The sequence below is a fragment of the Hyla sarda genome, chromosome 2, assembly GCF_029499605.1.
Source record: "Hyla sarda isolate aHylSar1 chromosome 2, aHylSar1.hap1, whole genome shotgun sequence".
Taxonomy (NCBI): domain Eukaryota; kingdom Metazoa; phylum Chordata; class Amphibia; order Anura; family Hylidae; genus Hyla; species Hyla sarda.
In genome coordinates, this window is record NC_079190.1 from 47,608,329 (window position 1) to 47,625,473 (window position 17,145).

At 42.2% G+C, this 17,145-nt stretch overlaps 1 protein-coding gene across 4 annotated transcripts in view; it reads right to left on the bottom strand.

The window, feature by feature from the left end:
* Positions 1–17,145, bottom strand: part of XPO4 (exportin 4) — a 150,166-nt gene that overhangs the window by 20,995 nt on the left and 112,026 nt on the right. For all 4 annotated transcript variants that reach the window (XM_056561726.1, XM_056561727.1, XM_056561724.1 and 1 more), the window contains exons 10-16: positions 14,156–14,332; positions 7,688–7,830; positions 5,780–5,928; positions 4,336–4,513; positions 3,126–3,285; positions 2,860–3,029; positions 1,671–1,845 (exon numbers count right to left, since the gene is read on the bottom strand). In XM_056561726.1, coding sequence (XP_056417701.1) covers positions 1,671–1,845; positions 2,860–3,029; positions 3,126–3,285; positions 4,336–4,513; positions 5,780–5,928; positions 7,688–7,830; positions 14,156–14,332 — 1,152 coding nt within the window. The remainder of the gene's footprint in view (positions 1–1,670; positions 1,846–2,859; positions 3,030–3,125; positions 3,286–4,335; positions 4,514–5,779; positions 5,929–7,687; positions 7,831–14,155; positions 14,333–17,145) is intronic.

The window sequence follows — 17,145 nt, forward strand, 5'->3', positions numbered from 1 at the left end:
CTCAGTGAGAGATTTCTTGGAAGCGCCATCAGCGTCCCGGGCTTTGAGCCACATGGAACGACGAAGTGCCACTAGAATACCTGTGGCAAAAGCCATACAACGGGCCAACTGCATAGAAGCAGAGCACAAATAGTCTCCGGCAGAGTTGAAGTGCAAGATCCGCCAAATCTTCCAAAGGGGCCCCCGGACAAAATGCCCTGGCGGAGTTGAGAAGCCAAGACAGAAAGGGCTTTTGACACAAGCAGAAGCGAAGGTAGGAAGTAAAGATGAACCTGCTGCTTCAAAGGGGAATTTTGACAGCAGGGAGTGGGCGGAGCTACACTCAGTGAGAAGAACGCGCCATGGCCATCATTAAAAAGCCTCCTGAATGTCATGTATACTAAAGAAAGTGCGGCCGGGAGAAAGGAGAGCTGTCAGCCGTGCACGAACAGCACGACCGACAGAACAGAAGCTCCGGTCGCATCGCGTATGGATGCGGCGCATGCGCACAAAGCAGGCATCGAGCAGGGCTGTGAAAATGTCCTTAATAATGTAAAAACACATATTAAAATATCCTGCACCACTGTTTCTGTCCCCAATGTTCAGAATGGCCGAGCCGGAGACTGTCCCCAGAGAGAATAAAAAGTAGTGGGCTCCAAATAGGGGGCTACAGAGGTTTAGAATCCTGCGAAGGGCTAGAAACCTGAAAAGAAAGGGAGAGAAATACTCACCTTGTCTTTTTAAAACTTACCTAATGAGGTCTTCAGTCAGCTAGTAAACACCTGCATCATGCCGGGCTGAAAAAGCGAGACTAGCAGGGAAGGTAGGGGGACACTAACCCAGAGCTACAACCCAAGGTGCTGACTGGTGGCGAGAAGGGGTTGACAGTGCATAACTCTATGCCTGTGCCCCTTCTTCCCAAATGGGGAAACAGTGAACGCTATGTTCCTGAGACCCCACCTAAAAAGAGAGAGAGAAAATTCTAACTATACATCCTTAAACTCAAAAATAAGAAAAATAAGCGACCAGGTCTGGAGAGCTCAGGACCTGTGTCTGCCTCCTTCTGACACTAAGCTAAAACTGATTAGCTCAGTTGCCTGTGGGAGGGGCCGACTTTTCTTGTTGCCTAGTGTCAAGCCTTATCCTTCATGTGGGAGGAGTTTTGAAAGATCAGCATAGAATTAGGACGCATTTAGAAAAATGAACCCATAGAGGACGCAGGACGCACAGGTACGCCCTGGGACTAAGAATGTACAAGTACGTCCAGGAGTCCCCATGGCGGCTATGAACTGAGTGCACGAGCTCCGCTAGCATCATAAACTATGGGTCCTGACTGCTGATGATCACACCATCATTAACCCCTCAGATGCCATGATCAAAATTGATCACGGCACCTGCGACAATGAGGTGGTTCAGGTGGCTGATCTGATTGCCAAAGGGTGCTCTGCATCCCATTCATTTGAATAAGATGAACAGTCAGATAGTGACTCGGTCGGCTCAATTTTGGACCGTATCCAGTTTTGATGCTGGACTGAATATCGTGGTCTTCTATAAAACTGATACAGTGCATAAAGGCAAAATTCAGCAATCCAAAATACTAAAGACCACGGCATGAATATACATATTCTAAAAGTCGTAGTGGCCAAAAAAGATATAAACAGTACATAAAGCCAATACAGATCAGGTCTAACCTCAGTCCAGTATTGCTGTTTCGTCTCGGAATCCATGTGAGCAAATCCTCCTAGTACCAGAGCCTTCATGAGCGTCCTCTGTACAGAGCTGGACAGGTAGTTTAAGGGAGGACTCCTCCGTGCAAATTGTTTGGCAAGATTCCACCAGTTTTCACACTGTATTACTAAATTGGCCCTAGGAAACATAATCTCCAAGTCAGAATCCAAAAAAACACTAAAATAATATAATTCCCGTAACTTTGCCAATAGTGAATCAGGATCAGATCTATTTTGCTAGTGTTGCCAATACATCTGTCCACCATATTTTATGCATTATGAAATTGGCAGACTAAGGTTTTCTAAGTTATTAGTTTACAGTCATTACAACTATAAGACAGTGGCCTCCAAACTGTGACCCTCCAGCTGTTGCAAAACTATAACCATCCGGGCATGCTGAGAGTTGTAATTGACATAATTTGGAGGGCCACCGTTTGGAGACCACTGCTATAAGATAATAAAAAAGCTGTTTTATTAACTACTTGCTTTCTCCATGAGGACATTTCAAGTGCACCTTTCCTTAGAAATCTGCACTAAAGGATGAAATAAAGGATGTTATTCCTTTATTATTTCTCTAGGAAATGTATTAAGAACTTGACATTCAGATGTTAACATTCCCCCTTTTTTCATCTTACACTTTGCGCTTAATGCAATATCTTAGAGACCCTTTTATTACTAGGTAACACCCAGATTGCAATTCATTAATACATTTCCAGGAGGACTAGCAAGGGATTCGAACAATGCAGACTTCTAAGAAAAGAGGCTTTAAAATTATTGAATGATGGGAAATAGAAAATATGGTGGTCTGGTATATTAAAAAAAAAAGAAAAAAAAAGAAAAAAGAAAAATGTTCCCCTTATCCACTAGGATTGACTGTGATCTCTTGAAATATCCTGGCTCTTTGAGAGAGTTACGTGCTGCACACTATTCTCTAATTGAAAGCTGAAGGGACACGAGTGGAAATGAATGGAGCGTGTGCTGTCTGCGGCACGTGCTCTACTTAAAGAGCCGGGTCTTAGCATTGTGTCCCAGTGGTCAGAACCACAGCGATCAGACACTTATCCCCTATCCACAGGAGAAGTTGTTTTTCACGATACCAACCTTTAATAAAATAGATCCTCTCTAAAAACAAAGGTAGCCAGAGGTTACTTACCTCTCTCTCCTTTCTACCAGGGCTACTAATAGTTGTACAGTGTCATTCGCCAACTCCTGTTCAGAGCTCCACACTGACAGATTGCTGATCACTTTTTCTAGAAGATAACCGATGATCCATTGGGATCCTTCTGTGTCTGCACCAAATGCTGTATTTAATGGCAAACTGATCTACAAGACCAGAGATTATCAACAGGTCAGGACCACAAATATGAAATAAAGACAAAGACATAGGGATAGCAGCTACTGATGAATTTATGTACTAACCTGGTCATATAATTTCTCATCCACAAGGAGATAAGTCTTGGCCCACCGTTTCAGAAACCAGACAATGTCTTTCCCCATTTGGGGGCTGAGAAGATGGGTTAAATCCGCCCTTGTGGCACGAGATTCTACTTCTGAAGCTCGAAGAACTGCAGAGAGTAACCTGCATAGGAAAGATTTGTAGAGATCCAGTGACAAATAAATCACCTAATCATGGCGTCTCGTCCCAAAAAAATAAATAAATAAAATTTTATATTTTAGATGCATTTATGAGGTACTTAACAACTGTGGATAGGTGATAACTATAGTGTAAAGGAAAAACTATTTAAATAGGATGCCTAAGAGTTTTAAAAAATTCACTTCAAGAAATGAAGGCAGAATTAGGACACATTTAGAAAAAAAATAAAAGAAAAAAAAATAAATGTTATTGCGACCTGCAATAAATGTCGGGCCAAGGATTTCTTGTATTGGTCTGAGGCATTTTCAACAATAAAAAGGTTTAACCTGGTATATTTGAAATGTGAAAGGGGTTGTTCAGCTATTAAATACGTACCCCCCCATCTTCAAAACAGGGCCCGACTCTCCCTGCTAAACTCTCTGGCGCCCACCTTCCAAGATGTACGTGTCTCAGCAGTGTCGGGCCGCTTAGCCAATCACCAGCCACAATGGTGTCCCGCCTCAGTGGATGATTGGTTGTGCGGGCAGTCACTGCCAAGATGAGTATGTCTTAGAAGGCGGGGGCTGAAGGGTTCACCGAGGAGAGTCAGGCCCTGTCCTATGAATATGGAATAAGCTTTTAATAGCTCATAGACTCACTGTACAGTGCAATGTACATGCACATTGCTGTGCGCTAAGGACCAGGCAGCAGCAACATATATCCGTTACATGTCCTTTAAGTGTTAAACAATAAAAGTTCTTATTTTCTACTTCTGTTTCCATTAACTTAAAAATCCCCTTTACAAGGACTGTCTCCGATTTTGCTCTTGGCGAATCATTTTCACTACTGCAGCCCCCTCTGCTGAGAAAATATATCACTAGATGGTGGACAACGTAATACAATCTGGCTGTCCCTGTATTACACTAATGGCTGTCAGACAGAAAAAGTCAATGCATTTAGTTTGTGTTAACAGATGCCCATAAAACCTTCAATAATTCAGCATATCATTAATCATCTCAGACCAATAATTCAGCTCTTCCACCATCTCAGACTGACCTGATAACTGAATCTGTCCTGTTACACCCGGGTATAGAGGACGCTTTCTCCCCCGGGGATCCTAGGATCTGCAGTGTAGTATTGATGTCCACCTCAGTTGACTGTTTAATTGAATATTCCATTATTTCTGGAGGTATTAATGGAGTCTCACCCTGAGCATCGTCAGCCAAGAGGTAGCCTGCATTGAAAAACTTAAGTTCAGAATATTGGAACTTTACCCCAGTTTGCTGCCAGCTGAGCTGTAATTTCTAATTGTCTTTTATAGGTTCCAAGTGGTTCTAACAAACCATTATATTGATGAATGAAGGTTACAAAGTGATTGAACATTACTCATTCCTTGGCAGAACAGCCTGGTTTATGGTTTTATACCTACAGACCTGCACACCGTAGTCATTTCCACAGACTGTTCCAGTGACACTGGTTGTAATGGGAGCTGAAGTAAATAAACTGACCTCAGCTGTGAACTCTTCCTAGAAGATTTGAGACTGACCTTGTCTGGAACCTTATGTACAAAGCAACACTGACCCCAGGAGTGAACCTGACACACACAAGGGGTTAGTCTGGGACAGCCTTGAGTGTGTGCATGATCTCAACGAAGCCAAACTTACTAGTGACTGTGCATTCTATAGGCCACTATTATTATAAGTTGTATATTAAGCACCTAAAACATATTAAAAAAAGGCCCACTATAAATAAAATTGACATTTTTGCTCAACATATACAGCCTTAGGCCACATGACCGTATTTTAGATCTGTAACCATAAAACTCTGTGAAGTTTTGTATTCGCATGCACTACCATGCAACAAGGAGATTTTACAGGAGAATGTAAAAGGGGTATTCCAGCACTTAAAGGGGTACTTCTGTGGAATTTTTTTTTTTTTTTTTTTTTAATCAACTGGTGCCAGAAAGTTAAACAGATTTGCAAATCACTTCTATTAAAAAATCTTAATCCTTTCAGTACTTTTTTGATTTAAAAAAAAAAAAAGTTTTCCATGGGAGTACCCCTTTAAAATCTTCTCCCCTAACCTATGGGTAGGGTATAAGTATGTGATCTGGAAAATTCTCTGGTGCTGCCAAAGACCAGTGTTTCCCAGCCAGTATGCCTCCAGCTTTTGCTTTGGGTTGTCCAGACACGATGGGGGTTGTAGATTTACAACAGCTGGGGCAACACTGGTTGGAAAACACTGCCCATAGACAATGCATGGAGCGAGTGCAGACATTGCTTCATACAACGGGTAAAGCCTCAGCGGTCAGATCCTGTGTAAGGGGATACGTTTTTAAAGTGTTGGAGAACCCCTTCAGGACACTTTAATATATATATATATATATATATATATATATATATATATATATATATGATCATGTTCTAAAAACTGTACCAACCCTTTCTTAGACAAATACACCTGTGTCTTGTTAGCATGTTCCAAATAAAGTATCACTTACCTGTAACTAAAATGAGCCAGTGAATGTCCTCATACAGGTCATCCAGCACTTTATTATCATCTATTGATCCTGGCCCCGGTGAGGCCAGTAACTGCTGCTGGTGCCTTTGTAGCTGCCCATGAAGTCTTGTCACTCGATCCTCTAACAAGCTGAAGGTACAAAAAGTACACAGTCATATAGTGACTATTCCCATACAGTTATATGGGCTTTACAGGAAGATTATAAAGATCAATACTTCACCTAACATCCTCTTGTATATGGCTCTGCCACATGCCGGAGGACTCTAAGGAGGCCATACACAGACATTGGCCAAACCTGCAAAAACTGGTGTATGGGTCTGTCCTGACAGCACATGTCATGTAAATGAAGGATGCGCATGCTGGACTTCAAAATGCCTAATCCTTTATTCTTAAGGTAGATGAGCCACCACTAGAGATCGTCCTATAGAGAACATGCAAGTCTGTTCAAGCAGAGCATGCACTTGTATAGGAATAATTTAATAGTTGTCTATTAAGGGTCTAGTCACACTAAGCATATTTGATGCACAGGATTTGAAGCTACAGGTTTTATGCTGCAGATTTTAGTTGTAAACCATTTCACTTAACTCCGCTACAAATTCTGCGCATCAAAAATGTGCAGGATATTGTACGTATGAAGAGACCCTAAGGCTAAGTTTCCACTTGGTTTTTTTCTGGCAGTTTTTGGATATCCGTCACTGCAGTTTTTGAGCCAAAGCCAGAAGTGTATTCAAAAGGAATAGGACATATAAAGGAAGGACTTACACTTCTTCCTTATGGATCCACTTCTGACTTTGGCTCAAAAACTGCAGTGGCAGATATCCAAAAACTGCCAGAAAAAAAACCAAGTGGAAACTTAGCCTAAATGAGCTTTTGGCTGACAGCCATCTAAGAAGTAAGACCATCTTAAGTGTGGCTTCACACACAGCGGTTTTTGCTAAACTTGCCCTCCAGTATTTGAGCCGAAGCCAGATGTGTATATAAAGTCCTTCCTTTATATTTCCCATTCCTTGATTGGCCTGAGGAAAAAAAAAAATACTGCAGGGGTTTCCCCAAATATTCTGTATTTGAAAAACACCAAAAGGTTCTTTAACAGTGATAAGAAATTTAAGTTATCAAATTTACTACGAGATTCCTGGGATCAGTATCGCACAAATGTATTAGCAAATACATCTAAGCATCTCAAGCCACTGGTTAGAGACACAGCACTATGGAGAAGTATAAATGGAACTGTATGATGAGGATGTCCCCAGATTTTATAAGGCTCCCCTGCTGCACCCCACTTTGATAAGCTATCACCAAGATATGTATGCAATATATGGATAAAGGATGTTCGCTTTACTAAGAGATGCTTATTGCAGAATACTCGAGAAGAGCCTTCATACAGTCACAGTCCTCTTTGGATGAGCTCTTAAAGGGTTAATATGCAGCGAAAAGGTTAGATCTGTTGCCTGTAGTAGTTTATTGGTCTAAAAAGGGACTTTTACCTGTTCTAGAAAATAGAGCACATCCTTGGATTATATGGTCTCTAAACATAGCTAAGTGTGTATTCACACGTACAGTATCATGCACATAGCTGACGCGCAGGATTTGAAACTGTGTTCAGTCATTTCGTTTTCACTGAAATCTGCAGCTTCAAATCCTGCACATCAAATATGCACAGGATACTGTACGTGTGAATACACTAAGGGTACGTTCACAAGTACACAGATTGGATGCGCAGGATTTAATGCACAGGATTTTCCATGTAAACTAAATGACTGAGCACAGATTCTAATCTGCAGCTTCAAATCCTGCACATCAAATCTGCGCAGGATCCTTCCTGTACGTGTGAACGTACCCCAAGTAGGGTTTTGCAAACTTCACTGCCAAAAAGTGAACTGTCCTGTACCTTGTCAGCAGAGGTATGCAGTGGTCCGCTGCAATTCTCCCCAGCATCCCCACGCTGGCCAGCTGATCAGAAAATAAGTCACGGTCATCTTCCTGAATTTCATTTATTTCCTCCTCCTCCCGGGAGGCAACACCATTAGCAGTCTGAGCAAAAGAAAGAAAAGGAACACAAGTTATTAAACAAAAAAAATATATAGTTTAAATAATTTAAAGGTTTCACGCTAAAGAGCTCTGAACATTGTGCTGGCCCCAGCACTTACTTACAGCTGACAGAAAACCCATGTCGCCCCATTTCTAAAAAGTGGTTGTCTGCTTTACAAACCGCATTTTCAAACTAAATTCTAAGTCTGTGCATTACATTGACTCGCACATATTCTTTTAGTGTAATGCTTCATTCTTCCTGTGGTGGCGCCGCAGTGATATTGAGTATCTGTTTATGTGTTTACCCACAGAATAAAGCTATTGCTAGGGTTTTTATCAGCTCATAACCATTCTACTAAATATGCAGATGCGCGCGCGCGCGCGCACACACACACACACACACACACACACACACACACACACACACACACACACACGAGCAACAATACACGACAGAAAACCATTCTGACCGATGCTCATATTTCATATTCAGCACTATATATAGCGGCACTCCGGCAGTGAAGAGGACTTCAGGGCAGGCACATTCACATTAATGGAGCTGTGCTATGCTATTGGCAAATTTGTGCACGGGCCAAAGGGCTGGATGAGGTCCAAGAGGTTGGGACCCTCGGCAATCATGGTGATGCCATATATAAATTATATGCTATCACCTCATGAGATGTACATAGCCCTTCATTGCCAGGGAGATCTTGCTCTCCTTATTAAGCCATCCTAGGTGTGCAAGCATATGTAAGCTATGCACTAGATCAGTGGTTTCCAACCTGCGGACCTCCAGATTTTGCAAAACTACAATTCCCAGCATGCCCGGACAGCCAACGGCTGTCCGGGCATGCTGGGAGTTGTAGTTTTGCAACATCTGGAGGTCCGCAGGTTGAAGACCACTGCACTAGATCATTGCCCAGTCCAGTGTTTCCCAACCAGGCTGCCTCCAGCTGTTGCAAAACTACAACTCCAAGCATGCCCGGACAGCCGAAGCCTGGGTGCTGTCGTTTTGCAACAGTTGGAGGCACCCTGGTTGGGAAACACTGGCCCAGTCTGACCACATGAGCAGCCAACATCTCCACAAGGCGTGTGTGCGCACTCTCTCTAGTGTTTTATTAAAAGGTATACAAAGCCAACACAGTTGACACATTATCTAATGCTACCAGATGGTTCAAGATACAAGCAAAGATAGCAGCATATTAAAGGGGTATTCCAGGAATATCGACTGGCTCCAGAAAGTTAAACCGATTTGTAAATTACTTCTATTAAAAAATGTTAATCCTTCCAATAATTATCAGCTGCTGAAGTTGAACTGTTCTTTTCTGTCTGGCCATAGTGTTCTCTGCTGACATCTCTGCTTGTCTCAGGAGAGGTTTGCTATGGGGATTTGCTTCGACTCTGGACAGTTCCCGAGAAAGGTGTCATCAGAGAGCACTTAGAAAAGAACAACTGAACTTCAGCAGCTCATAAGTACTGAAAGGATTAAGATTTTTTTTAACAGAAGTAATTTACAAATCTGTTTAACTTTCTGCAGCCAGTTGATGCCAAAAAGTTCAATAAGTTTGTAAATGACCGATTAAAAAAATCTTAACCCTTTCAGTACTTAGCTGCTGTATGCTCCAGGGGAAGTTGTGTAGTTCTTTCCAGTCTGACCACAGTGCTCTCTGCTGACATCTCTGTCCATATCAGGAACTGTCCTGGGCAGGAGAGGTTTTCTATGCGGATTTGCTCCTACTCTAGACAGTTCCTGACACGGACAGAGGTGTTAGCAGAGAGCACTGTGGTCAGACTGGAAAGAACAACTCAACTTCCTCTGGAGCATACAGCAGCTGATAAGTACTGGAAGGATTAAGATTTTTAATAGAAGTAATTTACAAATCTGTATAACTTTCTGGCACCAGTTGATTTGAAAAAAAAAATAAATAAAAATAATTGTTTTCCACTGGAGAACCCCTTTAAGGAGAGCTCGGGCCCAGACATGCAGCTATGGTTCCAGTGAGGCTATCCCGCCAGCTTTACTGAGCGTACTACATTATGCACATATGAAAATTAAAGTGGGTGCGGAGCATTAGCGGGGCATCCAGGAGAAAATCTGCTACACACTTCAGCACTTCTCGCCGCACACTTCCCAGATTCCTGTCTCTCCTTAATCTAAACCAGCAAACACGTCTCTTTTGGTGACTTCAAAGCTGCAGCTGCCGACTACAGAGAGCTTCCTATCCGCCCGTAAGCCCTGACTACCGCTTTGAAACCAAGTCGAGCTGCGGAATGTCAGCTGTGCTTTAATTTGTTACTTTGAGCTAAATAACTTATTTGATAGAGTAGGGCCCCCCCTCCCCTTCATATACATGACACTTGTTACTCCAATTGCATTAACAGTTCCTATATATATGGATTAACTGGCTGCATGCCTTACACAAAGTACAGACTTTTCTGAAGATTATCCGCTTTACTGTAAGGGTGAATAGTTGAAAAGGAATCAGAGGACATGGTGCCATAGTCACAAAAAAAGATACATACTGCAATCCCTATCGGCAAGTAGCGGACCGAGAAGCTTAAAACGTGTGTACATGGAATAGGACAGAAGTCTGGCACCCAACAATGTCCATTAACTATACATGAATGATAATTCCTCCTTTTGAATTTTAGATTTTTTGGGTCACAGTAAGGGGGAATTCACACCATGTTTTGTGGATATATGGCAGTCTGATCTGGCGGGAGAATTTAAAAACTGTCCGCTACCGTATCCCCGCCGGACCTGCGTCACACGCCATTCATTTGAATGAGCAGAATGGAGTCAGATGGTGACTCTGGTCAGCTCATACCGTATCAGTTTTATTGCCAGACTAAAACCAGTGGTAGACCGCAGTTTTTAGTCCGGTAACAAAACTGGGTATGGTCCCAAAATGAGCCAACTGGAGTCACCATTTGTTCAGCTGTTCAGAATGGGGTGCGGCAGGGATACTGCAGCGGACAGTTTTTAAAGGGGTTCTCCACCATAAGGTGATTTTAGTACGTACCTGACAGACAGTAATGGACATGCTTAGGAAGGATCTGCGCTTGTCTTGGGGCTAAATGGCTATGCTGTGAGATTACCATAACACTGTGGCTAGCTTTTTGTGTACTGGTTATTCTTTTTTGAGTTTTCCTCTTTGACTGCAAATCCCATGATTCCATTTTCCTCCCTCCCACACATCAGCCACCCCACCCATTGATACATAAACGAGCTGCATCCATTCAAAAGACCTGTGGTTTTCAATCAGGGTGCCTACAGCTGTTGCATTAGCAGATTGATCCATCCACCCATTGAAGCAGACAGGCTCCCTGTAGGGATCGACCGATATTGATTTTTTAGGGCCGATACAGTTACCGATAAGCTGTGGACTTTCCGGCCGATAGCTTATACCGATATTCCAGTATAAATTATCGGCTATTTCCCCACTCTTACACCCCCCCCCCCCCCCCCAGCCCTACAGAAGCCGCTGCAGATCAATGATTTAAAGCAGGTGCGGTAGGCATTATCAGCAAGGTAATTGCCGATACCGATAATGCCCAAAATCGTGATTATCGGCCAATAATATCGGCCAAACCGATAATCGGTCGATCCCTAGCTCCCTGTCATCAGCTGACTAGTGAGATCAGGTCTCGGCTGCATTGCAACCTGGGAAAAATCTGAGACAGCAGTCATTTTGTATGCTGTTAAAAATAAATATTGGGGTGAAAATCACAGAAGAATTGTGAGAAAACCGTCACACACAGGTACAGACACTATATTATGAACTACACTAACCTTACAGCCCCTGTAGCATAGTCACATAAAAAAAATTCCTGGAATATCCCTTTAAATTCTCCCACCAGATCCAGCTGCCATATCCCAAAAAAAGTGGTGTGAATGAGCCCTTATGCGTATATGGGTCCTTGTCATGTTTAAGGAGTCACAGAGACATGTCTGTTTTTATCAGTCTTCGTCTCAGTGCTGGACGTTCTCCTGATCGGTGGGGCCTCCAACTAGAGCTGGGCGGTATGACCAAATATGTGTATAACGGTATTTTTGTAACTTGTGGCGGTTCCACGGCCTTGCGGGTGACGTGATTAGTTACCCGATGGGGACAGCGCTGCGCTGATAGTTGGGGGGGGGGGGGGGGGGGGGAGAAGCAGAACAGCGCATGCAGGTCACATATGATTGGTTCCCCGATGTGGGGACAGCGCAGCACTGGGTTGATAATTCATTCATTCCCGAGGGGGAGGGGCCCAACCGGTATTGCGGTATGGGAAAAATGTATATCGTGCAGCACAAAAATTTCGGTATTCGGTATGAACCGGTATACCGCGCAGCACTACCTCCAACCAATAACAACTTTTCAAATACCGGCATGTGATTTTTTTTTTTTTTAATGACTGATGCATGTCACCATAATTTTCTTAAAATGTTCCGGGGACAATGAACAAAAAAAAAACAAAAAAAAAACAAAAAACAATGCCTGACATGTATAGTCTAATCTAAGTTAGGATTACTGTAGTAATTCCCAAATTATAATATATAGAATAATCCTAATGCTGACTAAAGTAGCATTTTCCAAACAGTATGCCTCCAGCTGTTGCAAAACTACAGCTCCCAGCATGCCAGACAGCTGAAGGCTGTACAGGCATGCCGAGAGTTGTAGTTTTCCCAAACAGTGTTCCTCCAGCTGTTGCAAAACACTGGACTAGAGGTACATGTTACAGATGTACCAGCACAAGAATGGATTGAGACAGTCACCAGGATTTTGTGTAATTATCAAATACTCCTAACATTGCTTGTTACTGATCTTTAAGGAGGAGCACGGCTACATACTTTAATGGAGTGATGCTGCAGTTTTATATACAGCAGAGCCAGGGAAATCTCTGTGTAAAAAAGTTTAGCCTCTTGGTTTTCTGGCTGGACAGATGTCCCAAGGGTCGGACGTCAACAACCATAATGGTATGGAATATCCCAGTAAGATACAATGATATTATAATGGGGACACTGCTTAAATGGGCATTATCAGAATCTAAAACTTTTTATATGTTGTACAACTTGGCAAATCATTAACCTTTCTTATAAGAAAAAGTTATCTTTTTATGGAAACCCTTGCTTATATAAAAGACCACTAGGGGTCCCCATACCACATTCAGAATATAATCCTGTCCGGCTGCAGCATCATCTTTGTCCCAGCTGAAGCACAGGCAGGGACAAGTTCCAGGAAGTGAGGACGGGACTAGCAACTCGTCTGTGCTCACTCCAGTTCTATTAGACTGCACCATAAAGACAAAGAGGAGGGGATTACAGACCAGCCTGCAGTGATTGGATGAAGAGACCCAGCAGATCACAGCCGACTTTTGGGAGTAAATGCATGGTGAGTAAGGGCAGGTTCAGTGCTTGCCTCAGACACGCCCATTTCTGAGCAGTGGATGTTGGAATGAGTGAACAGCAAAACAGAGGGAGTAGTGAGCCAAATACAGAAGCTAGACACAAAGACATGTAAAGAATCTACATGACCTAGTGAGTAACATATATAAGATTCATTTTTTCTGTGATGTGGCAGGTATGCTTTAAAGGGGTACTCCACTGGAAAAAAACAAATGTTTAAATCAACTGGTGCCAGAAAGTTAAACAGATTTGTAAATTACTTCTATTAAAAAAAAAAATAAAAAATTCTGAATTCTTCCAGTACTCATCAGCCGCTGTGTAATCCACAGGAAGTTCTTTAACTTTCAAATTTATTTTCTGTCTGACCACAGTGCTCTCTACTGACACCTCTGTCCATGTCACAAACTGTCCAGAGCAGGATAGGTTTCTATGGGGATTTGCTCCTACTCTGGACAGTTTCTAAAATGGACAGAGGTGTCAGCAGAGAGCACTGTGGTCAGACAGAAAATAAGTTTAAGAAGAAAAGAACTTCCTCTGTATTATTCAGCAGCTGATAAGTACTGGAAGGATATTAAGATTTTTTAAATAGAAGTAATTTACAAATCTGTTTACCTTTCTGGCACCAGTTGATTTAAAAAAATAAAATAAAATAATAAAATTAAAAAAAAAAGGTTTTCAGTGGAGAATCCCTTTAAGCATTGCCACACCTCATGCCAACTAATGAGCCACAGGTTTGCATGTAACTTCACCATGAAGAGAGTTCGTCTGCTATGTACATGTGAAGATAAATTACTTCAGATACAATGTTCTATTCCCAGTCCTAAAAGGCCCATATTTTTATTAGAAGTTTACGCCTCTCATTTGCAGTGTGAACAAGCCCTTACAGTGATCTCAAGGCACATGGCTGAAGTAGTGAAGTCAAAAACTAAAACTCACCAAATTCCGTGTGCCATCTGGAGCAGCTAGATGGCACTGGATGTAGGAGTTGAACACCTGGACGGCATGCTGGGTAAAGAAGCCTTTATGGAAATGTTTATCATCTTGCACCAATGTGAGCCAGGATTCAAGTAGCTTATCATAAGCTTCCATGTATACCATGTCATCTTTGTCAAGCTGCAAGTAAAACAAGAAAAAGGTGAAAGATCATTAGACGATAATTGACTGTTAAAAGTCACATGACCCTAAAAGTCACATGACTGCCCAGATGCCTGTAACCTGTGTGCATCCTCTAGCATAGTGTCTCTCCAACCAGGGTGCCTCCAGCTGTGGCAAAAACTACAACTCCTAGCATGCACGGACAGCCAAAGGCTGTCCGTGCATGCTAGGAGTTGTAGTTTTGCCACAGCTGGAGGCACCCTGGTTGGAGAGACACTGCTCTAGCACTCAGGTTTTAGAATAATACCGAGTCAACAAGAACAAGAATACACTCTGCTAAGCTGCGGCAACCTTACATTGCAAACTGTGTATATAAACATACGGGTGTCGTATCATCGCCTCCAAATCCTTTATGCTTGCTGTATAATCTCCACAGTCTAGACTCCCCAGTTCAAAGCTGGAGTGACTCGGTCAACAGATCATATAGCAGGACTGCTGGAGACCGGGCAGCTGGAGGAACCTGTCAAAGCCTCCAGCACTTCATAAAGGACTTGTTTTCATGCTGTACGTGGAAGCCCTAAGAGGACTCATAGCTATGTTAAAGGGGTTATCCAGGAAAAAAACTATTTTTTATATATATATCAACTGGCTCCAGTAAGTTAAACAGATTTGTAAATTGCTTCTATTAACTCTTCATCCTTTCAGTACTTATGAGCTTCTGAAGTTGAGGTGTTCTTTTCTGTCTAAGTGCTCTCTGATGACACCTGTCTCGGGAACTGTCCAAAGTAGAAGCTCATAGCAAACCTCTTTTACTCTGTGCAGTTTCCGAGAAAAGTTGAGATGTCAGCAGAGAGCACTGTTGCCAGACAGTAAACAACAACTCAACTTCAGCAGCTGATAATTATTGAAAGGATTAAAAAAAAAATAATAGAAGTAATTTACAAATCTGTAACTTTCTGGAGCCAGTTGATCTAAAAGAGACTGTAGATGTGACAACTCTTCAAAGTTGTGCTATAAACTTGCTGAAAAGACAAATGCTTACTAGGTAACAGTTTACAAAAGGCCGTCTCTTCTTTGGCAATCACATTTACAGGTTCTCTAAAAAAACGAAGAATCATCCCTGTGGCAAGAAGTTACCTCCAGACGTCTTCTATTTATCCTTGGTGTAGGCCATTGGTTTTATATTGGCAGTGGTCCCCCTCCCAATCTGATGTTTGAAGGGGCGACGGCACTCACACGTAAGCCACGGTGCTCAGTCTACAGTTCGCCTGTGCTTGTACCAGCAATGTAGTACTTTTTGTAGTTTTGGTGCAATGTATTGCAGTTCTGTCTCAAGTGAATTCGGGAACACTGCAGCACCCTTCTCCACTACTCTCAATAGTGCAGGCACGTGGCCCCCTACAATATGCTGATCAGCTGGGTTGCCGGAAGTCAGACCCCTGCGGATCTAAAATTGATGGACTATCCTGAAGATTTGCCATCAATTTTAGAAGACCGGATAACCTCTAACGGCAACTGTTTATGTTATCACAGCTAGACAGATCGGCTTATATACGGAAAGTAAAGTACCATTCATTACCAGTGAAATATGTTGGGGGCACAAGTGGTGTTAAAGGAGTTATCCAGTCTAAAAAAATATATCCCCAATCTGCAGGATAGGTGAGACGTGTCCGATCGTGTGGGGGGTCTGACCGATGGAACACCCCCCCCCCCCCCAAAATCTCCTGCCCGGGCCTGCCACGTGAATGAAGTGTGTCGACCAACATGCCCCCTCCATCTTTATGGGAGAGCCGCAGATACAGTGTTCGTGTACCTCCAGCTCTTCCATAGAGATGCATTGCGGGGGGGGGGGGTGTCGGCCAACACTTTGTGCGGATAGGGGATACTTGATATAATATAATAAATCTATTACACACACACACACACACACACACATACATACATACATACATACATATATATATATATATATATATATATACACACACACACACACACACACACACATATATATATTTTTTTTTTTGACTGGACTACTATAATCAGTTTTACATTTCTGTTCACTAGCATGTACACAAAGAGTCATAACAAAAGAAAATAGATGGAATAAGTACTACATACATGGACAATATAGGAGATCAGTATGGATGAGAATAATGGAAGCAATGGATCAGGAACCTTTGGTCCCCATATCACTTATTTGGAAAGAGAAGAGGAAGAGTGTCTGATATCTATGAACATTTTTGGTGTATTAATAAGGGTGATACATTGACACCTCATTGATAGCGATTCTAAAGCAAGTTAATAACTAGAGTGATACATTTCTATATACCTTCGAACAGTAACTAATGCTATCTTGTCAGCGCATACACTATCAGACAGACGACAGGTCAAAGATATTAACCCCTTAAGGACACAGCCCATTTTGGCCTTAAGGACGAAGCCAGTTTTATTTTTGCTTTTTCGTTTCTTCCTCCTCGCCTTCTATAAATCATAACTCATATCTTCATCCACAGACTATGGCTTGTTTTTTTTGCGCGACCAGTTGTCCTTTGTAATGACATCACTAATTTTACCACAAAATGTATGGCGATATAAAAAATATATATATACTATTTGTGTGGTGAAATTGTAAAGAAAACCACAATTTAGCAAATTTTCGAAAGTTTCATTTTCACGCTGTACAATTTACGGTAAAAATGACATGTGTTCTTTATTGTTTGGTTCAATAGGATTAAAATGATACCCGTGATGACATACTTTTCTATTATTGTACTGCTTTACAATATTGTCCGCCATTATCGATGATCGGATCCCTGCGGCAGCGCCGC